Source organism: Barbus barbus (genome assembly GCF_936440315.1).
Source record: "Barbus barbus genome assembly, chromosome: 12".
Lineage (NCBI taxonomy): Eukaryota > Metazoa > Chordata > Actinopteri > Cypriniformes > Cyprinidae > Barbus > Barbus barbus.
The window spans coordinates 4276817-4301922 of NC_136740.1; the positions used below are offsets into that span (position 1 = coordinate 4276817).

The 25106-nt window shown below is 37.6% G+C and overlaps 1 protein-coding gene across 1 annotated transcript; it reads left to right on the forward strand.

The window, feature by feature from the left end:
- Positions 1–23523: 23523 nt before the first annotated feature.
- Positions 23524–24552, forward strand: LOC306878048 (putative nuclease HARBI1; the record flags this gene model as incomplete). Its single annotated transcript, XM_079430144.1, has 1 exon — positions 23524–24552. One exon carries the CDS (start codon positions 23524–23526, stop codon positions 24550–24552), a length of 1029 nt encoding a protein of 342 aa, XP_079286270.1.
- Between the last annotated feature and the right edge of the window lie 554 nt (positions 24553–25106).

Below are 25106 nucleotides of genomic sequence, written 5' to 3' on the forward strand. Positions count from 1 at the left end.
GGGTGGGTGGTTGAACTGATGGATAGATAGATAGATAGATAGATAGATAGATAGATAGATAGATAGATAGATAGATAGATAGATAGATAGATAGATAGATAGATAGATAGATAGATAGATAGATAGATAGATGTTGTAAATTTGCTAATCAGCTTTGCCATCAAAGTAATAAATTACATTTAAATATATTTAAATATAACATATTTTCACAATATTACTGTTTTACTGATTTTATTAGATTTTTATCTGATATTTATGAGCATAAGAGACTTATTCCAAAAACAACAAAAATCCTACTTACTCCAACCTTTTAAGTTTAATAAAAAAAAAAAAAAAAAAAAACAATTATGCAAAATTACACAAGGAGTTAGCTAAAAAAAAATGTGATTCTTATAGGCAGAGAGTGGCTCAATTATTTTCCGTCACAGCGATGACATCAGATAACAGCAGGTTAGCTTTAACTCAATCCTCAGTGCAGCATTATCAATGCTACCTTAAATGTAGTCTATCACTAATCCAGGATCCAGCTCTTTGACATCTGTGGCTTAACATGTTTTGTGTGTGCTCCTGTTTCCTCATATGACACCAGGTGTATTGTAATGGCTTACGGAAATAGGTGTGGAATAGCAATGCAGGGGATTCTGGGTCATAGTTGGATTTGTTGACTTATTACAGTGTCTGGAGTGAGGCTCTTATCGGCACCTGCCAATTCTTTGGCAGACCCAGTGGGATTGCACTGACCTCGATATAGAAGTAATGGATATTAGAAAATCTGCCCACTGTGATTGGAGGGGATTGAGTGACAAAGAAAGAGAAAAAAGGTACATGAAGGAGAAACAGATCCTTTTTCAAGGACACAACGCTAGCACAGAGATGAGGACTGTTTAAGTAAAGATGAGAAAGTCCTGCATTATTTTAAAATGTTTGTTTTAAAAATACGTTGTTTATTTTAACTTCATCTTTCGTAAGTAATATAATTACTTAGAAGTCGTGGCCTAATGGTTAGAGAGTCGGACTCGTAATCCAAAGGTTGCGGGTTCGAGTCTCGGGCCGGCAGGGATTGAAGGTGGGGGGAGTGAATGTCCAGCGCTCTCTCCACCCTCAATACCACGACTGAGGTGCCCTTGAGCAAGGCACCGAACCCCAAACTGCTCCCCGGGCGCCGCAGCATAAATGGCTGCCCACTGCTCCGGGTGTATGTTCACGGTGTGTGTGTGTTCACTGCTGTGTGTGTGCACGTTGGATGGGTTAAATGCAGAGCACGAATTCTGAGTATGGGTCACCACGACATGGGTCACATGTGGCCGTATGTCACTTCACTTTAATTGTTGCAGGTGAGAATGGTTATAGCAACGTTGATGTCATGGGTTTAATCAGTGCCGGCCCATCCAACGGGTGGTACAGGTGGTTGCAGAAACAATTAAATTTCAAGGTGTGTTCGACTTGAAGTGGCGCTGTGCAGACAGATCGGTGTTTGACATTGAAGTACCGCGAGAGCCAGGGCTAATGATAAAACTATAAAACTATAATCCACACTGATGAATCCTAAAACTATAGGCCAATATAGTTATGACATCCTGTGTATGTGCCTGTGTGTTTGAGGGAGAAAGGGAAGAGACATGATAACTTGTTGATCAGATGATCACTGTTTCCCATAGTATAGCATTAAATAAACTGTAAACTTACTTAGTCAAATCTGTAAACTCCTTGGATGAACTGTGTGTGTGTGTGTGCAGTAGTGTATAAAGTACCCGAAAGCCATACTCAAGTAAAAGTACAGGTATCTTACCAAAAACTGACTTTGGTAGAAGTTGAAGTCTTCATTTAGAATATTACTTGAGTAAAAGTCTTAAAGTATATGATATTTATTGTACTTAAGTACGAAAAGTATTTTTTTAAATCTTAAAAGTACTTAAGTATTGAAAGTAAAAGTACAAGTAAATGCAAAATGGAAAAGAAGCAAATATATATATGTGTATATATATATATATATATATATTCATACAGCTTTAGTAGCAAGATTGTGTTCAGTTTGAACTCTTTTTTACATTTTGTATTTTCGGGTAAGAATAAGAATGCACTTCATCCGGTACTTAGTGTCTTTCCTTCCAAACATTTATAAGAAAACATTTCTGGAATCTGCATCTGAAATAGCATTAAGATGTATTTATTTACACAGTTTAAATGAATCTCACAGGGGACATGGATGCATTTAAACTGCAGTTACAGATGTATAAATAGGCCTAATGTTGTGTTTTTAACATAAAACATTGAATACTGATATTTGAAATAATTTAAAACATGAAAAAAAAAGTCAAAATGTGAAATTAAAACCGCTAGTAGGTGACAGCAAAGACTTTGGTGACAGAAAGTGACCATTAATGAGTGAGTCATTGAGATTCAACCAATTCATTCAAACGACCGATTCATTCAGGAACAGAGCATTTGACTGTGTTAATGAGTGAATCACTGAATCATTTATTCAACCGATTCATTCAAAAAGCGGATTCATTCAGGAACAGAGCATTTGACTGTGTTAATGAGTGAATCACTAAATAATTTATTCAACCGATTCATTCAAACGACTGATTCATTAAGGAACAGAGCATTTGACTGTGTTAATGAGTGAATCACTGAATCATTTATTCAACGGATCCATTCAAATGACTGATTCATTCAGGAACAGAGCATTTGACTGTGTTAATGAGTGAATCACTGAATCATTTATTCAACCGATTCATTCAAACGACTGATTCATTCAGGACTAGAGCATTTGACTGTGTTAATGAGTGAATCACAGAATCATTTATTCAACCGATTCATTCAAACGACTGATTCATTCAGGAACAGAGCATTTGACTGTGTTAATGAGTGAATCAGTGAATCATTTATTCAACCGATTCATTCAAACGACTGATTCATTCAGGACCAGAGCATTTGACTGTGTTAATGAGTGAATCACAGAATAATTTATTCAACCAATTAATTCAAAAAGCGGATTCATTCAGAAACAGAGCATTTGACTGTGTTAATGAGTGAATCACTGAATCATTTATCCAACCGGTTCGTTCAAAAAGCGGATTCATTCAATAAGTACACCGTCCATTGCTCAGAGACGCAAAACATTATGGAATTATCTACCTAATCTGTTATAAAAGTGCTTTTATTAATATACTAGCTTTCTACAGCCAGGTTATCTCTTAATTTCTCTTGCTGTGATTTGGTTGATAGCTGTTCCTAAATATAATTTCATCGGCTGCTTTCATGCAAGACTGCTGCGTGAGGGAAATGGCCAAATTGTCACTCACACCCATATTTAACAATGTGGGGAATAAAAAAAACTTACTGAGGTGGCTAATATTGAAAATAACTACTAGTCCAATTTGAAAATTCTAATTAGTTTTAAATTGCTTATTGTTTGTGGAATTGTTAAAGGGGCAAGGAGCAAAGCAAACCAATTGAGCATCTGTGCTAGCACAATGTCTGGCTCATAACCAACATTTAACAAACTGGTAATGAATCCACAATGATATATAATGTTATTTAGAGACAATACAGAGAGACATTTGGACATTTGGAAAGAAATGTGCTGTTTTTGTTGTGCCTGATTTTATCGGCCCACTAAATGTTTTCCTGTTTGGGATTAAATGAATAGTACACCCTAATATTTTCTCAGAATTTCTTTGGTCCAAAGAGACATTAGGCAGAATGCCTTTTTCAGTGATGTCAAACATGATGCAAGTTGCCTAAAGGCAGTAAAACACCAACAACTTTTACTTCTTTTCATGCACATTATGATTACACGGAGGATTTTCAGTTACTAAATACTTAAAGAGATTGTTCACCCAGAAATGGAAATTCTGTCATTAATTACTCACCCACCCTCATGTCGTTCCAAACCCATAAGACCTTCGTTCATATTCGGAACACAAATTAAGATATTTTTGATTAAATCTGAGAGCTCTCTGACCCACAGACAGCAATGCAACTACCATGTTTGAGGCCCAGAAAGAGGAATGCACACGTATATGTCGTGGTATTCTTCTAAACAAAAATACAATACAAAACAAAAATAACAACTTTATTCAACAATTTCTTCTGTTTGTGTCTTTTTGATACGCATTCAAGAGAGTACCACAACGGCTGTGTACACACCTTGCTTTCAAACAAGGCGCAGCGCATCCGGGTTCTATATCAGAACACCAGCTCCTGCATTAGCAGCATCACACATATGCATGGTACTGTCTTAAATCTGACTCGAACACTGACAGGGAAGAGAAGCAATTGCTGAATAAAGTTATTTTTGTTTTCTTTGTACACAAAATGTATTTTCGTTGCTTCATAAGATTATGGTTGAACCACTGATGCAATATGGACTATTTAATGATGTCCTCACTACCTTTCTAGACAATAAATGTGGTAGTTGCTGTCTATGCAGGGTCAGAAAGCTCTCGGATTTAACACATCTTAATTTGTTTTCTAAAGACAAATGAAGTTCTTATGGGTTTGGAATGACAAGAGTGTGAGTAATTAATGACAGAATTTTCATTTTTGGGTGAACTATCCCGTTAATTATGCAAGGTTCCTAGCACAATACCATGTTATGACCTCAAAACACTTTTACCATACCACATGATTTGTAAACTAATACATTTTCCTGTTTGCATTTGTAACCCAGGTTCAAATTCATGAAAAAAAATGAATGGCCACAGTTGTAGGAAAATAATGAATAAGATTTTCTAAATTAAATAAATTGTATTTTTATTAAAAATGCAATAATGTTAAAATTATGCTCATTTGGGAATAATTAAGCAAACTGGAAAAACTTACCCAATGAAATGATGGAATGTCACTGCAGAGGTAGATCAACCAATTAGCTTAGTTCCTTGATGACGGTAGCTCCACCCAGAAAGAACGTTCGAGAGAGAGGTGAACTTGGCTGAACTTGTTGAAACGCTTGATGAGAAATCCTAAAAAAAAGAAAACAGAATATTAGAAGAAATAACAGTTGAATTAAGATCTAAATCAATTAGGTAATCAGAATATAACTACATTTGTTGTTTTGAGAATTTAAACTCCTCTCGTTGAGTTAGAGACTTTGAGATCAGGTAGATCAACTTTATAACAACTGCGTCATAGCCTACTGGGGAAACAACATATCAACTGCGTTGGTTTCAAGGGAATTGGTGAGTTCAATATTTAAATTGAATGATGTTTATTTGGAAAAATGTACCGTGTAAATTGAGGAATTAATGTATTTTGTCTGGATTGTGACTAATGTCCGCAATATTAAGCTGTTAACGATTAATCTTGTAACGTACTGAGTAGTGGAGTGAAAGATATTGAATTTAATTTCGTTTCAAGCTTGTGGTGATTAAATGTGACTGAAATAAGTCTACTGTCCGGTTATGTGCAGGCCGGGTTATTTTGTGCTATTGGAGACTGTATTCGAGCTATCGATTCACAGACACGGGACTGACTGTTCGAGGACGAGAAGCAGATGGCGAGCCACCCATAGAGCGAAACGGACGGAATTTCAAGAGAATTGCATCGGACACTTGTCGGATAATAGTTTTTTTTGTTGTTTTTTTCTCATGCAACATACTGATCCTTTTAGAGTGGTGCCTGCTTGAGCATTTCAGGGCCAATGTGAAAGATTAAATAGTTTAAAACTCTTTAACCTTGAGTTATCCTGTGGGAGAAGAGGGGTTAATTGATAGAAAAGAAAGAGAGAAAAGACGCAAAACTTTAAGAGGGTTCAAATAGTAATTTAAGTAGCATTCAACCAGCCTAAATATAAACCAGGTGAAATAAGAGGAGACCGTGTTCAAAAAGGGAAATTCCCGAGTTTAATGTGATTTGTTTGCATAAATTGAGGGTTAAATTGTCCATCTAATTTTCTTTAAGTCATTATTCTTAAAGGGAAAACCAGTTAAATTTCTAATACAGTTATACATTTCTGCTCAATTCTGTATTTTTTTTTTTGTTGCACATTGTATTTTCTGCTTTCAAACATATACGCATATAAAAGTATCAGTTTCCCTAATTTGTCAAGTGTGTTTTTTCCTGCCTCCTGTGACACCTAAATCTTCTGAAGGCCCAGCGACTAGGTGAAGTTTCCAGGCAGACATTACTGCCTGTTGCTTACTATAAGCTCATTCCAGCATAACATTAGTGTTACACATTACATAACCAGTTCTATATGTTTGGCTTTTCTGACGTAGTAAACTTGCTTGTTAGCCCACCTGGTACAACATTGCATTTGTGATGCAGAGGACTTGGGTAGGAGTCCTATTAAACGTGTCACAATAAAAGAGTTTAAATACTTGTAGAAGCAAACTAAACTGGCATGGTTCCTTCAGTAATTTTTTTTTTTGGTTAACAAAACCCTTAGGGTGAGGGTTTAGTGTAGGGCGATACATTATTTGCAAATGCAATTATGTATATATGTATGTATGGATTTATTCATTTAATTTTCCGCTACTTGCTGGTCATTTTATTTCCGAACTGCTGCAATATGTTCAACAACCAACACAATAAAACACTGCCAAATTCACATTGATTTATTTTGGATAACTGAACATGTTTTTAACATCACTTACTGGATATCTCAATTTGAAAGTGTTGCTAAGTGAACAAGAAGCAACATAATATCATTTTGCAGAAATGTCGCCACAGGAAAAATTTTTCAATGAGCTTGGTTTGCGCTTTTTGAACTAACACAAAAACAATTTGTTTTCCAATAAAATAAAATGCAGGGTTGGAACAACATGAAAGTGAGTAAACGATAATCAAACTAATTAATTTGAGGATGGACTATCCCTTTAGTGTGAAAATGTTCCATCTATATCATAATATCCATTTAATATTTCCCTCACAGTACTTTCTGTAAACTGATAGATGGCCAAATTCCTCTCGGCGTGTCTATCACCACTCATCCATTAATCACCTGTGCCTCTGATTACAACATCTGATAAAGCAGATTCCTATCACTGAGACTGGAGTAATGGCTCGACAATGACCTGTCTAAACATAGAGGGTCGCTGCTGTCAACAACCTGAGCGTTCTGGAAAAGAGAAGCCAGGCCAGAGTATGATAAAGCTTGATGGGACTTGCTACATGAGAAATGAGTCGTGATATGTGTGTGTCACAACACACGTAAGGCTAGATATTTCATTGCTAGATGCTATACTCACATGGATACACAAATAATTTTGCCGTAAGAGTCCTTTTTGTTCTCCAGTGACATTTGAACGCAGTCATTTTTTCAAAAACTGTATGTTACTGTTGTATTTTAAAGAGGTATTTCTACAACGTGCATCAGACTATCAGAATGTGTTCCTGTCAAGCAAAGATACAACACCTTTATAATTATTATTACTTGATTACTGGCAAGGAAATGGATGGATGGGTGGATGGAAGGAAGGATTTAAATGGCTAAAGTTCATTATATATTTGTATTTATTTATTTAAAGAACATTGAATGTTGATGTTTCTGCTGATGTTTCTCAACAAAAAAGTGATGATTGCATACCAGTAATAAAACAAAAGACTGTGATACTGGGGTAAGAAAACCTAAAATGATGAACAGTTGAAGCATGTCTTGTTTGAAATGTTTTGATTAAAGAAGGAAAGACAAACAGATAGATGTAGAAAGTAGAAATAAAATAAATAAATAAATAAATAAAATGTTTGTAATGTACTCCATTACATTGCATATTTTAGGTAATATAATCGGATTACTTTTAATTATGTTTAGGCTGATTATATAAGGGGCAACTTTTTGAGCAATGTTGCCATCAAAGGGGAACCAGGTGAGACACAGGGCCCACAACTGATCTAAAGCATCCAGATGGAAATTTGTTACCCATTCTCAATGGGAACGTGCCCAAGAAACCATGCTCAAAAACGTTGCCCCGCGTATCTTCAGCCTGAGATGACTTTTGACCTAACATGTTTATTACATTGATTTAAATAGGATAACCCTGAATAAATTGAATGAATAACATGAATAGGATGTAATCAGTATGAGTATTTTAAAGTACTTAATTTTATGTAATCAGATACTACCCAGCACTGTACACATGTGAACATTAACAAAACCATGACTTATTTCATATACAGCAACATGAAAATATAATGCCTTACTAAAAAGTACTGTAATGCACAATAATTTTACAAAAAAAATAAAATAAATAAAGACACTTTAGTTTGGATTTAAAAAATGAAAAATAAGCAAAGTCCTATAAACCACAGACATAATTTCCACTGCCACACTTGCTGTAACCATCTACTTGATGTACCACCACACAGTGTGATTAAAAGTTTATTTAATACAGATTTGGCGGTGGGGGAAGTTTAATTATGGATCCAAAATTCGTATAAATTATAGGGCTGGTGACAGAGACAAACAGCTGAAGTAGCTGCTGTATACGTGCTTATTTGTGTTTGGAGTTTCTTTGGGGTTGAAATAAGGAGCAAAAACATGACAGACTCCCTCAGCCGCTTACAGATCAATAAGACATAATGGGGTGTGAGAATGAAGAGAGAGCCGGGTTCACAGGTGTCAATGAATCTGCTTATCTGCATCCACCTAGCGGCGCTATGTATACCTGTAGATCTTAGATACTGGAGTGTTGTTGGTTGAGCTCCGAACAAAGGAGCTTGAGTTTAGCTACAGGCCGTGAATTCATAGATATCAGTAGTCTCGTCCAGAGCTACGAGATCAGAGGGCAAATGTTTGAGAGAGTGCAGTGGAGATAATTAAACACTTTCTATTTCTTAGAATGTATCAGGGGTATGTGGAACTTCTGCAAAATGTGTTTTAGAATCAACAATATCTAGATCCAATAAAATTAGTATCTTTTTCTGTTGGTGTTTATTACTGGTTTAAGGTAATAGTCTTTTAAAGGAGCATATCATGAAAATAAGATTGTCCATGCTCCTCTGAAATAACAGTTTGATGTATACAGACTTTTCACTATGCTCCTAAGTCCACCCAGAACATTACTGAAACATACAAGAACCTGCAGAAATGGCCGATTTAGAAATCATCATGTTATTGAATATTATAATATTATACAGAATGTAAAATATTAACACTTTAAAGTTAAAGTGTGGCAGTAGTGTGACCAAATGGAAATGCAGAAATAATAATTTTATTCAAAGATATTTCCCATTTGCCACTAATCAGTCAAACAGAGTTCCATTCCAAATGTATGATATTGGTTCAGCAAATTAAAATTTATATCATTATATCATTTACTATCAATAAATATGCACTTGCAGTGTACTTTAAACAAACAAACAAATAAATAAATAATGTATTTTGCAGATAATATAATATTAATAAAATAAAAGGCTGCTTAAGTGCACTTTATCATTATGAATCTATGTTTTAATATTTTAGTGTTATTTTGATGTGTCGACTAACATACAAAAACACAAATTTAAAATGTTCCTTTCTCTTTGGAGTTTTACAAGCTGTTCATGCATAGATACGATCCCTGTTGCAAAGACTAAGGTCTCAAAAGCAAAGAGATATTCTTTATCAAAGTTACGACTTGTCCACGCCCCCCTAAAACGGCTCATTCAAACATGTCCCCACACGTCTACGTCACGGTGTGGGGAGATTTTCATAACACCGCCCAAATGTATACGCAATGAAAGGGGGCGTGACTTTTATTCTCGCTGTAGTATTGTTGTTGCCGTCAGCGCCTTATCCTGGAGAAAGCTAAACTGCTTTGTTTGGGCTTCCAAAAGAGGACACAACTAGAAATCAGTGGTTAAGTTGAATTAACAACACTGTTCCAGAGCAGTACAACACAAATATTCAAGTGTGTGCGGCGCAATTTACGGAGGACTATTTCCTGAACCTGGCAGGAGAGGTTCTGCTACTGACGATTCAAACGAGTTGTGTAGAGTATTGCATCTTGTTTGTCGTTTCTCCGATCACAAATGCAACATGGTAATGTTTACACGGCACGATGCAACGCGACGCTGAAAAGACGGTCTGAGTCATTATAATCAGTAATTATGTCCCCACTGGACGCAACAAATGCCTCGTTTGTAATGGGTTTTATTGTCGTCAGTTAATATCAATTTAAACTATAATACATTTTAATTTAATAGCAATGAACATACAATTAAGTTTACAAAACAAAAAACAAAAAAAACATTCAGTTTGCACTTTTTAAAGTTTATTTTTTCCATAAATACTTTTTTTAAAAGTAATTATTTTTTACAAGGGCAAAACCACAGTGTTGACCCTTTTTAGGACAATCAAACTAAAAATATCTTACAACTGATTCTTAATAATGAAGGAAAGGAGAAAGTATTTTAATATCAACACTATTACACACATCAACTTTAAGTAAAATCCAGACTGACCATCATAATATCATGAATAAATTTATTGTAATAAATTACCCATTTAACCCATTTAGCGCCTTTCCTCCACATTTATTTTCATCATGGTAAGATTAAAAGCAGGAGCAACACTTGCCTGATGAGCTGTAGAGAATTGTGTGAACATGCTGCTATATTGTTATCACCCTGACATGCCCAGAATACCCCCATGCCGACTAGAAGGAAGACACGTTAATAGCATGCTAGGAGAATGCCTTGGATTCATGATTGTGACAACATGACATGGGAAGCCCCATCTTTAAAGGTTTTTGGTTTTTTTACTCCCACTCTTTGCTTTAGGTATCTTTAAGCCTGTGTAAATAGCTGACAGTTTTCTGTGAAACAGCTAACCTTGAGTTACAGGACAACACATTTTCACCTCTGGTACAAACTGATCTACTTATTCAGTCTTGCTCAGCATTTCATTGGAGACCCTGGGGATATCCAACCAATCTGACGTATGACTCAGAAATGGATTCTCAGGTCACGCTCCCAGTAAACCCATAATCTTATGAGAGCACAGTGTTTAACACCCTATCTAAAATACCAGACATCTCATTTAATAATCTGTCACTTAGCAACAAATTTATGAAGATTATTAATGACAAAACTTACTCCTACTTCTGTCAGTTGTTTACAGCTAATGTTGTTATTTTTTCTTCATAAAAATCTTCAAAATCATAAACACTTAACATGGCTTAATGTGCTAAGATAATGTTATTAAAAGATCAAATTCAATATAGCCTAAAGTTTATTAATATAATGCATGTATATTTTCCTCCCATACCGCAAACTGTGGCATAATGTGGCATAACAGACTGAGATTATAAAGACCATCTCAATATGCTCCTCTTCATTTTTAAAACATAATTAATATGTAGATAAGCAGGTGAGCCCAAAATAAACGCAACGCGCAGTTTTTGAATAAAATGTCTACAGCTCTTTTGTATCATTGTCTTTGTCCATTAAGCTACATTATGTGCTTTATTTATAATGATTTTCTATGGGAGGAAAACGTTTAATGTGCAACTTAACACAATGCACCTTGTCTGCTTGCCTGCACAGAGTTGGTCCTTTTAATATCACTTAATGAAGTTCATATGGTCTGTATAGTTTGCATTAACAATAAGAAATACTGAATTTGGTCTTTATCATCTTAGTCCGTTATTGTGCCACATTAAGCGTTTTGCTGTATGGGAGGAAAAGTGAAAGTTTGCTCGTTGTGTTCATGGTATGCTTGTAGTACAATAAATTAATAAACTATATATCGATTTTGATCTTTTAATAGCACTACACAGTAAGCCATATTAAGTGTTTATGATTATCTACGGGAGGTTTAAAAGCTGTTAATGAGAGCATTGCATTTATATTCTGCTGTTCTGTGGCCACAGATTTATGGGTCTTGTCTTTTTTTCCTACAGATGACTTGCAGGAGCCTGCATGTTATGGTAGCCTACTAAATTAGTTTTAATTGTTTAACCACCACAGCGTCTTGCCTCCATTGGCAACACGCACGATTTGCGTGGATTGCAAGTGACGTTGCAGGCAGCAAAGAGTGCAAGTGACTTCGTAATTTAGTTTCTTTTTTTTCTGTCTTCACCACCTGGCTACTTGTGTAAAATGTTGAGAGATTAATTTAAAAATACTTAATAAATAAAATTAAAAAGACTGCAAGTGATGTCAATAACGGAAGTGCATGTGTCTGAGAGTGCAAGTCTGAAAATACAAGTGCATGTCTGCAGCCAGAACAGGCCCTGCAGGCCCTTCTTGTTCAGTGCCTTGCTCAAAGGTCTCACCTCAAGTCGTGGTATTGAGGTGGAGAGAGCGCTGGTCATTTAGGGAGGGGAAAGGGGAAGTGGTGTGTGGCCAAGTATGGTGACCCATACTCGGAATTTGTGTTCTGCATTTAACCCATCCAAGTGTACACACAGTAGTGAATATACACCCGGAGCAGTGGGCAGCCATTTATGCTGCGGCGCCCGGGGAGCAGTTGGGGGTTCGGTGCCTTGCTCAAGGGTCTCACCTCAGTCGTGGTATTGAGGGTGGAGAGCGTGTTGGTTATTCACTCCCCCCACCTACAATCCCTGCCGGACCTGAGACTCAAACCCACGACCTTCAGGTTACAAGTCCAACTCTCTATCCATTAGGCCACGACTGCCCTCAAACACCTACAAACATAAAGTTATACACATCTAAAATTAATATTCTGGTAGCATTTTTTATAAGGGAATACATATTCACTATTAACTAAGAGCTTTCCCTCAATGAACTCCTAATTTGCTGCTTATTAATAGTTTGTAAGATAGTTGTTGTATAGTTAAGTTTAGGTATGGGTAGGATGGATTGGGGAATTGAGAGATCTATAATATGGCCATGCAGATAAAAGCAATAAAAAAAATGTTTTTAAGTACTACAAAAAACAGCCAATATGCTAGTAATGTGCATAGCATGCTAAAAAGCAACTAGTTAATAATAAATAGTGTTCCCTATATTTATTACGGAGTGTCCGCCTTGTTGGCAAAGGCTATTTACACTAACTCCGCCCACTAACGTGTGATTGGGTTAGTCAACACTTAAAAAAGACACTTGCTTAGCATCAGTTTCAGTGGTGTAGGTGGTGGCACATGCTTTTTGATGCAATCGACCCGAGTTCGAGCCCGCCTTTTGCCAAACTTTTTTTCTCCCTTTTCAAATCTCACTTTGCATCAGAAAGGCATTTATTTCAATAAAAATGAAGGAAATAATCAAAAAGTTGAAAATAAAGGTATCGGGTAGGTGTAGGGAGGGCTTTATTGTCCCAATAAGGTGGCATCCATTTAATAGAAAACTGTAATATACATTCAAGACATTATTATTGCATACTGTTTTATAATATACTACAATACTTAGGGGCAGATAATTGTTACAATTTTTAATAAGTAGTATACATACCAGAAAATCTTGCTATTTTAACATAGTGTAAATAGAATCTGTAGCTATTTTCACTTAGTGTAAATTGTATCTATCGCTAAAAAATATGCTATTTGCACTTAGTGTAAATAGTATTTAATCGCTGAACAAATATGCTATTTACACAGTGCAAATAGCCACTGCCTATTTATTATTGCTTCTGCTATAAGAATACTACCTTTTTAAACGTATTTGTCATTAACTCAGTTAACTAATTTTATTACACTTCATATATATACATATATATTTCCCTTTCACACAAGATTTTGCTGTTTGAACAGAAAACATGAAAAGAAAATTATCAGAATAAAGATCCAGAACATAACACAGAAAATGTTACTTTTTCTTAAAATTTAAGATATTTTCTTCATGTTATAAAATAGTGAATAAATATCAAAATGAGTCAAAGTTGAGGTGAGGTTTTAATCTAAAACAAGTGGTGTGAATTTCACAAGCTATATTATTCTAGAGAAACAACTTTTCCAAATTCTGTTCAATCACATTCACACTCAAACTTACAGTTCACCTGTCTTTGGATTGTGGGGGAAACTGAAACACCCGGAGGAAGCTCAAGTTTTCTTTTTTTTTTCTATGTTAAATTCTTTACTCAGTGTCTACAGTACCTCTAAACACACACACACACACACACAAAATCTTTAAGGGAATAATGATCTAATTTAAGGGATAATGATCAATACGTTTCCTGTAACTCCCTCTAAATCACCATAATGAACTTCATTGCTTTAATTAATCACAGTATTGCAGTTAGTGACCACTCCCCCTAAAGCCACATCAGCATTACAGATTCTTCCAAACCTCATGACCTACTTTGCAATCCCACAAATGTTAAAATCAGATGCAAACACAAATTTTAATACAACTAGAAATTCACTAGTCCTATGTGCTTCAGAAATACCATCTGATTTTTTGATGCCCTGAAGCCAGACATCACAGTAATTACAGACAGTGTTTTTCAGGAAAATATAAGATTCTTGTTTTGAAAAAGCAAAGTGTTATAGTTGAGCACAAGTAGGCAACATGCAGCGGGTCCAAATGCAGTTTAAGATCCTTTAATGATATTCCACAGAGATATACGTCCAAAATACATGACAGAACCAAGAAAGGGTCACCAGAAATACAGGAGGTAACACTTAACAACTCACAGACAATGGCAGACCGGGGCTCAATATACACAAACACAGGACCAAACAGGAAATGGAACACAGCTGAACCAGGTAGACGCTAATAAATACACAGCATGATGGGAAATGGAGTTCATGGACAGAACTACAGGCAGGAACACAAGACAATATAGGAACGCTCTCTAGTGCCTCACAGTGGTGCAGGCAACCAGCCATGACATAGCCCCCCTAAAATGGAAAATGGAGTCCATGGCCAGAACACACCTCTAGGGCCTCACAATGGTGCAGGCAACCAAGCGTGACAAATAGCTTTTTTCATTCTAGAGAGTATTTTAATATACTGCTAAACAATTGTCAACTTGTCAGTATACTTATATGGAAGGCCTGAAAGCTAAGAGACAAACGTAAAGCCAAATTAAATTTGATCTTATTTGATTATGAGACCACCAAAGATTGGGCTTGTCATGTAGTACTGTAGACTATACAATATTGTATAGTACCAATGTATATATATATATATATATATATATATATATATATATATATATATATATATATATATATATACATACATATATACATACATGTATATACACTCACCTAAAGGATTACTAGGAACACCATACTAATACTGTGTTTGACCCCCTTTCGCCTTCAGAACTGCCTTAATTCTACGTGGCATTGATTCAACAAGGTGCTGAAAGCATTCTTTAGAAATGTTGGCCCATATTGATAGGATAGCATCTTGCAGTTGATGGAGATTTGTGGGATGCACATCCAGGGCACGAAGCTCCCGTTGCACCACATCCCAAAGATGCTCTATTGGGTTGAGATCTGGTGACTGTGGGGGCCATTTTAGTACAGTGAACTCATTGTCATGTTCAAGAAACCAATTTGAAATGATTCGAGCTTTGTGACATGGTGCATTATCCTCCTGGAAGTAGCCATCAGAGGATGGGTACATGGTGGTCATAAAGGGATGGACATGGTCAGAAACAATGCTCAGGTAGGCCGTGGCATTTAAACGATGCCCAATTGGCACTAAGGGGCCTAAAGTGTGCCAAGAAAACATCCCCCACACCATTACACCACCACCACCAGCCTGCACAGTGGTAACAAGGCATGATGGATCCATGTTCTCATTCTGTTTACGCCAAATTCTGACTCTACCATCTGAATGTCTCAACAGAAATCGAGACTCATCAGACCAGGCAACATTTTTCCAGTCTTTAACCGTCCAATTTTGGTGAGCTCGTGCAAATTGTAGCCTCTTTTTCCTATTTGTAGTGGAGATGAGTGGTACCCGGTGGGGTCTTCTGCTGTTGTAGCCCATCCGCCTCAAGGTTGTGCGTGTTGTGGCTTCACAAATGCTTTGCTGCATACCTCGGTTGTAACGAGTGGTTATTTCAGTCAAATTTGCTCTTCTATCAGCTTGAATCAGTCGGCCCATTCTCCTCTGACCTCTAGCATCAACAAGGCATTTTCGCCCACAGGACTGCCGCATACTGGATGTTTTTCCCTTTTCACACCATTCTTTGTAAACCCTAGAAATGGTTGTGCGTGAAAATCCCAGTAACTGAGCAGATTGTGAAATACTCAGACCGGCCCGTCTGGCACCAACAACCATGCCACGCTCAAAATTGCTTAAATCACCTTTCTTTCCCATTCTGACATTCAGTTTGGAGTTCAGGAGATTGTCTTGACCAGGACCACACCCCTAAATGCATTGAAGCAATTAACTGCCATGTGATTGGTTGATTAGATAATTGCATTAATGAGAAATTGAACAGGTGTTCCTAATAATCCTTTAGGTGAGTGTATATACCGAATATGCTCACGCGCAGCTTACTTTCTTCCAAGAGGAGCGAGCCGCCACTCCCTCGTTAAGATCGTGGGGGTCGCGTTTCATTCTGGCTGAGGCGCGAGAGATGGGTACTCATGCTGTCACCGAATCTGAAGTGTGTCCCGGCGCTTCTTTGGAATGAGTGGAGGACACTCGACCTGTTGACCACCCAGTTCCAACCAGGTCTGGTTTCTCTGAGCACAGAAGCCCGGAAAGAGAGTGTGGTGAGTCGTGCGTCTCCTTGCAAAGACTGGGGAACGGATGACCGCACTCCACAGACCACTACCAATAAGCCTAAAAAGAAGTCCTACGGGTGGTGCACCCAGGACCTTGGGGGTGTGTCCAGCAGAGAGTAGGGGCTCCTTCCAGGCACCCTCAGGGGACCAATGTACAATCTCCACTGCCACCGTTGTTCCAGCGAAATGTTACTTGTTCGGTTGCCTCGTTTCAGGACACTGAACATTTAACATCCCCCCAGCAAAGCGCAGTGTCAAAACTAGTGCCCCTTTCAGAGAAATTGGCAGCATGGAGACTACTGCCAAATAACTATCCGTGGGTCGAAAGGACTTGAGAGTAAGGCTACAGGATACAATTTTTGACTTTGGGTCCCTCTCTAGATGCGTGTTTTTACCGCAAGATGCTAACAACTGATGCTTCCCTCATGGGCTGGGGTGCAGTCTTTGGATGGCCGTCCAGCCTAAGGGATCTGTAAAGGTCATCTTCTCCACTGTCACATCAATTGCTTTGAAATGATGGCTGTATTTTGACCCTGAAATACTTCCCCCAGCAGTTAAGAGGCTACCATTGTCCTGGTGCAGGTGGACAATACTGTGGTAGTCTGTTACATAAATCACGTTCATGCTGCCTAAACAGGCTACTGCAGCAGGTTCTGCTTTGGGCACATGACAAGTTCCTGTCCCTCAGGGCGATTTACATTCAGGGGCATATGACTGTGGGAGCATACCTGCTGTCCAGACAGTAGTTAGTCAAATTTGGCAAATATTTATGAAGCAGAAGTGGAACTCTTAGCTTCACATGAGACAGCACAATGTCCCTCTGTTTCTCTCTGATGCCTCCAGCTCCCCTGGGTCTGGATGCAATTGCCCAGACGTGGCTCAGACTGCATCTTTATGCATTTCCCCCGATCATTTTGCTCCTGGGAGTCCTGGCCAAAATCTGTCAACAAGGGTTTCGCCTCTTATTGATAGCACCTCACTGGCCAACCAGAGTGTGGTTCTCAGATCTAATATCCCTCATTAACGGCTCGCCGTGGGCAATTCTGGTCAGGAGAGATCTCAGACGCAAAAACCTCAGGTACATGTCCTGATACTCTTAGAGTTTATGTGGCTGCTATTTCAGCTTGTCACGCTCTGAATCACGGGGTCTCTGTGGGAAGGCACCCTTTAGTCGTCCGCTTCACTCGTAGACCTTAGCAGTTAAGGCCACCCACCAAAGCGACAGTCCCTTCGTGGGACTTAACTTTAGTGCTTGAGGGTCTGGTTGGACCTTTTGAACCACTAGAGTCAGCGCCTGTCAGGTTTATTTTTTTATTTTTCTCATGGCTATAACTTGTCTGAAGAGAATTGGGGATTTACAGGCTCTGTCAGTCTTGCTATCCTGCTTAGACTTTGCCCCTGGACTGGTCAAAGCTATTTTGCATCCTCACCATAATTATCTTCCTAAAGTTCCATTCACACCAGAGCAAGAAAAACTTCACTTACTGTGTACAGTACATGCTATTTAGATTTACGTCCACTGCACTAGCCAGTGACGTGAGTCGGAGCAGCTTTTCATATGATATGGGGCTGCAACTGAGGGGCGGCTGCCACTAGACAAACAATGTCACATTGGGTGAGGGATACTATTGCCCTAGCCTTTGAGGGGAGCGTCAAGCGTTGGCTCTAGGAGTTAGGGCCCATTCAACCAGAGGTTTGAATTCTCTAAGGCTCTATCAATAGGTGTCCACTAGCAGAAATTGTGTGATGCGGCAGACTGGTCCTCCCCGCACACATTTATCAGATTCTATAGTTTGGATGCCCATGCTACTCCGGGCTCAAATGTCCTTGAGCCAACATCCCAGATTCATGTGTGAGACCTCTTCAATGTTTGTGCATACACACTACACAACCTTGAGGGGTCCAGACACTTCCAGTGTGGCAACGTTGGTATTCTCATTCACATAAGATTTATTGAAACACAGCATTGAGAGCAGTCTTTGATAAGGAGTGTCTCGGGTTACTTGACTGTAACCCTGTTCCAGCAGGAACGAGATGCTGCACCTCAATGCCCCACTTTAGGTGTGCCTGGAAGTCCCTTCAGACAAAGGCATAACCTGAAGGTGTGTCTGTTTCACGTCTATTTATAACCTCTCAGCTGCACACATTCAATGACGTCACCAATCAAGGTTATTTAAAATAATACTTGGCGTGTTTGGCACACGTTTCACATGTGTTTGGTCAAACAAAGAATGTTCCAATAACCGTTATTGCAACGCAGCATCTTGTTCCGTCTTTTTTCGGGGAAAAGGGTTACATTCAAGTAACCCAAGATGTTCTCTTTTAATATATCCAAGCCATATCTGGCATAACTTGTGTTTTAATGCTTTGCTGCTCTGATGCAAACACATTATCTCAGTCAGACACATCCACTCACGGTATTATGGATATTGTTTTAGATGTTTTAAGATGTGTAAGGAGTTTAATTCGATGAGGAGAGGAGATTAATGTGTCAGTTAAGATTAGAAAGCTGTGAAACATATTTTGGATGTTGAAACATGTTGTAGTGACCTAGTTATCTCAAACAGCAGGAGGTTGGAAAAAATATCTTGTAATCTACAGTCTATGAATCAAAATATATTCCCTGTCAAATATTTCCTGTAGGTGTTACAAGTTATGACTGCCAGGATCTTCCAATCATTTGCATAGGGGAAAAAAAGAGGCAATAAGTTAGCATCAACTCACAGGATGGAAACCATTATTGCATTTAAAAGAAAACTATCAATTTTACTCTTGTCCTAATAGAGGAGTATGATCACCAGGAGGTTGAAGTCATTACTGGGAAGGTGATGTGTAGCCCATAGAGTAAGCTAATATGTGTCCTTTTCCATTTGTCACTGTTAGTATTAGCCACCTTATACAGAGGGGTAGCCTGGTGTTTTGGAGATGGGAACAAGGGGGAATTATCTATTAATCTTGAATGCAAGCCAAAGGGCAAAACATGCTGAGGGAAACATGTTTCTGTATGAGCAATCGCCTGAGCAGAGGGTCTCAACTGTTCTGATGAAAGGACACAAGACATGTCCACACAAAGACACTGTGCACTACACACATACACACCTCAACTCCAATGAGAGCATACTTAAACGAAGCAATGCAGCACATCTTTCTAAAAGGCAATACACACATTATCACAGCAGGGGATCTGCAGAATATCAGAAAAATAAAGTTTTTTGTATTTCTCAAAAACTATCTCAAGATTTATATCACTGTGTCACAGAGATGTATCATCCACAGAGCAAACATGACTAATCACCTTATACAGACTGAACATTTCACATTGTTGTCTAATGTGACCTAGACTCACATAGCCATACATTAGTCTTTTAATATGTTATATGTACTTGCAGTTTATTAAGCCATTGTAGTTTATTTTGGTAAACTTAGTGTGGAGACCAGAAGTCAAAAATATATGCATTAATTCATTGTTTTAATGCTTTTGCTTTTCTGCTTACCAAGGCTGCATTAATTCGATCAAAAATACAATGAAAACAGTAATATTGTGAATCATTATTTTGACTTTATTTTTGATTTCAATAATTTTAAATACATTTTTTATGTAATGCACAGCTGAATTTTTAGTCTTTCAAATATATATATATATATATATTAGGGCCGGGACTTTAACGCGTTAATTTAGATTAATTAATTACACAAAAATAACGCGTTAATTTTTTTTAACGCATTTTAATCGCACTTATTTTTGCACCGCGGAACGTTTCTCACTGGATGAGTTTCGGCGGACCGATTATACTGGAGCACCAACTAGCGTCAGAACGGACTTGCGTTCGTGGAGACCGGTCTTGGCTAGGGCTGTGTATCGAGTTCCATACTTTTTAGGCACCGACCGAATTGCCTCGATACCACCGAGTATCGAAAAACGTCTTGTCGTTCGGTACCAAATTCCGATACCTAAGGGGTTAATCTCATCACATCAGTGAGCCAATAAGCCTGCATCACTAGCTGTGTTTGACTAGAAACGGCGACGTGCAGATTGATCAGTGTTTGACCTCCGCGAGAGCGTTTCGAAAGCGCACGGAGCAGTCCGCTCTTTAAATCGCGCGGTTTGTTTATTATACACAGACTGAAGCGTGCGTGACGCTCGCGGTCATTTCAGCGTCTGCCGCCTCACTAAATGAGGACATGAACAACATCTCCAGACCTGCTCTGAAAGTCACTTCATGAGCATTTTACCGTTTGATTCGAGTAAAACTAACTCATCTCATATACACACAGAACTGTAAAGGTATTCCAGGCAACCCGTCAAAATAAAAGTTCGGTTTTAATATTAACGGTATTAATATTGTTCAGCAGACAGTACATACTGCTACTACTAGGCTACTATTAAAATTATTAAAACTTTTTTTTTTTTTAGTAATGATCACACAACAGTTATTCCATGTTTAAATTTTAATAGTAACCTCCCTTTGTTTGCCAAAATAAATAAACTTTGATTTTCAATAATTTAAAGAGAAATTAAATTAATGTTTTATGTCTTCATTTGAAAACCAGATACAGAGCACAGAATTTCTGAGGAAAAATAAAACATTTCATTAGGCTATTTTAAGAATAAATTTAAATAAACTAAGTTGTTTTTATGCATTCAAATAATTAGACATACTACACCAGAATTTAATAACAATAAAACATATGGTGAAAGAAAATAAAACACCCACTTATGAAAGTGGATGAAGGTTTTACATTTCTTGAAGTCTTTAACAACCTAGAAATGATGATTCTGTCTGAGCTTTGTGTTTTAAAATGAACACGCACTAATGTAAACGTAGCCTAACAGATGTGTAAACTGAAAACTATTTGAACTTTATTAAAATTATTTATTTATTTATTGTGTTGGATATATTTTGTTCCTTTGTGCAGTGGCTCAGGAGATGAGGCTTTGAGTCTGTATAAATATCAACAAGCTAAAAAAAAAATAGTTTTTTCAGATAATGTAATCTTATTAAAACTGATTTTATAAAATTGGTATCGAAAAAAGTACCGTTCAGGAACCGGTATCGAACTCAAGGTATCGGTATCGATATCGAAATTTTTTGAAGGATACCCAGCCCTAGTCTTGGCAAGCTTCCTTGGAAGAACGAACTCGGAAGGACGCGAGAACACAGAACGCACACTTATGAGAATTGAGATGTAAATTCCTGCATTCCTGCTTAACTGACCGCATAGTCTCAGCATAAGAAACGGCCAAGGAACAATAAATATTACAAAATGTCATATCATAACTTATTAAAACATTTCATACTATTATAGATATTACTTTCATATAATTGTATTGTTTTATTTTACAGCGTTATATGTTTTACTGTTAAGATTCATTTTAATATGCCAATAAAAATGCAGACTTTCTCCGGGTCTTATAACTTTATTAAAATTAACCAAAACAAAACGATAAATGTTTACTTTCAACTTGAAGAGCCGTTAAGTATTTGTGAGAGCGACTTTAAAGCTTACAGGCTTCCGTACATCGGCCACCCACAGCGTTTTCTGGGATTTCTAACGGCTCGATTCTCTTAAGTCTGCACTCGATGCATCCTCAGTTTCAAGAACATATCCGGGCACTTTCATGCATCCTCTATACTTGCGTTCTTGAGAATTGGAACTGAACTTCGACGGTTAACGAGAACACAAGGACGCAAGATCGCTGAAGAACGCATATTGAGAAACAGACAAAAACAAACCACAGTGAACATGGACAAAGAAGCTGATGAGACCGCTTTGGTTGGCCCTGTGGATGGGAAATTTAAAAATCCATATAAAAAAAACTTACTTCTCACTGTTCTCAGGTCAAATATTTATATGCGATTAAAATGCGATTAATTTCGATTAATTAATTACAAAGCCTGTAATTAATTAGATTAATTTTTTTAATCGAGTCCCGGCCCTAATATATATATATATATATATATATATATATATTATATATATATATATATATATTGAAAGACTAAATATATATATATTGATCTCCGTGAAGCTTCTTGCTTTTAAAAACTATTTTCATTCTCTTTACAGCACAAAGCCCTGTATCCTCATGCTGAACTCTTGTTTGTAATGTTTTGCACTGCCAGTTGTTTAAACAGGGATGCACTGCATCCATCTGTCTATCCGGCTGTAGTGGTGAAATAAAAGTGTATGATTTTCTTCCCATCTCTCAAGTTTATTGTAGTGCTGAATATTTGGTGCTTTTATGTTTCCTTTATGATTTAAGATTAAAAAAAAAAAAAAAAAGATCAGTGGGCAGTGAGAAAAAATTTATTAATTAAAATAATAATTTTAATTATTATTAATTTATAATAATAATTAAAAGTGCTCCGCACGGCTCAGTTTTCCGTGTGTAAATCCTTTGCGGAGTTATTTCATAAAATGAAGAACATATCCTAGCAGATTGCTATAAGTGTTTTAATCATACATTACGATGAGAAAAGTCAACTTTCATCCACACCAAATTATTGCTGACGCAACTAGCTTTCATTCATTTCAACACCAAGTATTTTGCATACTCAAAGTACATATATCAATTTTATCTATTACGCAGTTAAGGCATAGATTAAATTATCCTAAATTCTAAATAATCACACCAAGCATGTGAAATTAAACAATAGTGTTCGGATAAAATTAGACATCTAGGGCCGGTTTCCCGTACGGGGATTAAGCCTAGTCGTAGACTAAATGTGATTTTAAACCTGGATTTATTGAAGTAGCTTTCTCACACATGGATTACAATAGTCTCAGACTTGCACTAGTCTTGACTTAAACAATTGGATTTCTAGAAGTAGGATTAGACCTAATCCAGATCTAAATTAAGGCTTAAATTAAACCTGGTCAGAAGCAGGTTTAACCTCAGATTAAAAACTGCTTGCCTCAAGGCTCACGTCCACAGTAGCAACAAATGGATTACCTTGACCATTTCAATGACAATCAGAGACCACCACCAAGACCAGAAAGAAGGTTGCTAAAAGACAGGAGCAACCCACTAAATGATTTTGATGATTTACATTTTCTTGACCGTTTCCATATGTCAAAGGAAAATGCAACAGAAATAATTGGTTTGCTGCAGCACAAGCTTTCAGGTGACTTAGTCAGAGGCACCCCTATTTCTCCTTCCTTACAAATATTAATTACCTTAAGGTTTTTGGCATGTGGAACCTTCCATCGGGAAACTGGGGATTTGTGTGGTGTAGGTGAATCAACAGTGTGCAAAATAGTACACAAAGTCTGCAGTGCTATATGTGAACTGAAAAAGGATTTCATCAAGTTCCCAAATGCTGCTGAACAGGCCACCTACAAGGTAGATTTCTATGAATATGGGAACTTCCCTGGAGTCATTGGTTGTATCGATGGCTGCCACATTCCCATCAAGTGTCCCTTTACAGCAGATGCTGAGGAATTCAGAAATCGTAAAAACTGGTTTTCAATAAATGTACAAGGAGTGTGCACTCCCACTATGCAGTTCTCCAATATTGTTGCACGCTGGAAAGGTTCAACTCATGACTCAAGGAATTTCCACAACTCCTCTTTATATACTCAGTTTGAAGCAAGACAACACTCTGGAATTCTACTTGGTGACAGTGGGTATGCACAGACAAACTTCTTGTTCACCCCTTATCTCCATCCAGTCAGACCAGAGCAACAGCGCTATAACCAAGCTCACATTCTCACCAGAGGGCTAATAGAGCGCATGTTTGGTGTATGGAAGAATCGTTTCCAGTGTCTCCGAAATACACTGCGGTTTGAACCTAGGAGGTGCTGCATTGTTATTATTGCAACAGCAGTGCTTCATAATTTTCTTAAACAGTGTGGCTGCCCAGACCCTGATATTGAAGATGATGATGACCAACATGTCCCCATCCCTGAGCTAGCCAATGACAGAAATGGACTTGCTTACAGAGATGCTTTTGCTTTGCAGCACTTCTCATAAATGTGCCTTGAGTGATACATAAATGATTGGCATAGACAGGTAAAAAATTTCAGGACATTTTTTTTATTTAACTGAGGTTTGGTTCCAAAGACAATTGACACTGCTGCTGCTTCATCTCTCTCTCTTTCATAGACAACTCAAGATGAAGAATTTTCATTTTGACCATGTTCTTCTTTTAAATATTTTAATTTACATTCATGGAACTCTATGGCAAGTTTCTCATGAATGGTCATCCTTTTCCCTCTTGACCTGCTGCCTGGATTAGAGACTGCTGGATGCTGACTAATGCTACCGCAGGAGACTGGATGCTGCTGCATGTTGGTGCTGGCTGCTGATGGATTCATTTGAGCCTCTTGACTGTTCCCTGCGCCCCCCCAAGTCCTGGGTGAAGATCAGGTCATCTTCAGAATCAGAATCAGAATCAGAATGAGCTTTATTGGCCAAGTATGTTTACACATACAAGGAATTTGTTGTAGTGACAGAAGCTCCACAGTGCAACAGAAAGACAGTAACAGGACAGGACACAGGTAATAAAACAAAATAACAACAAATAG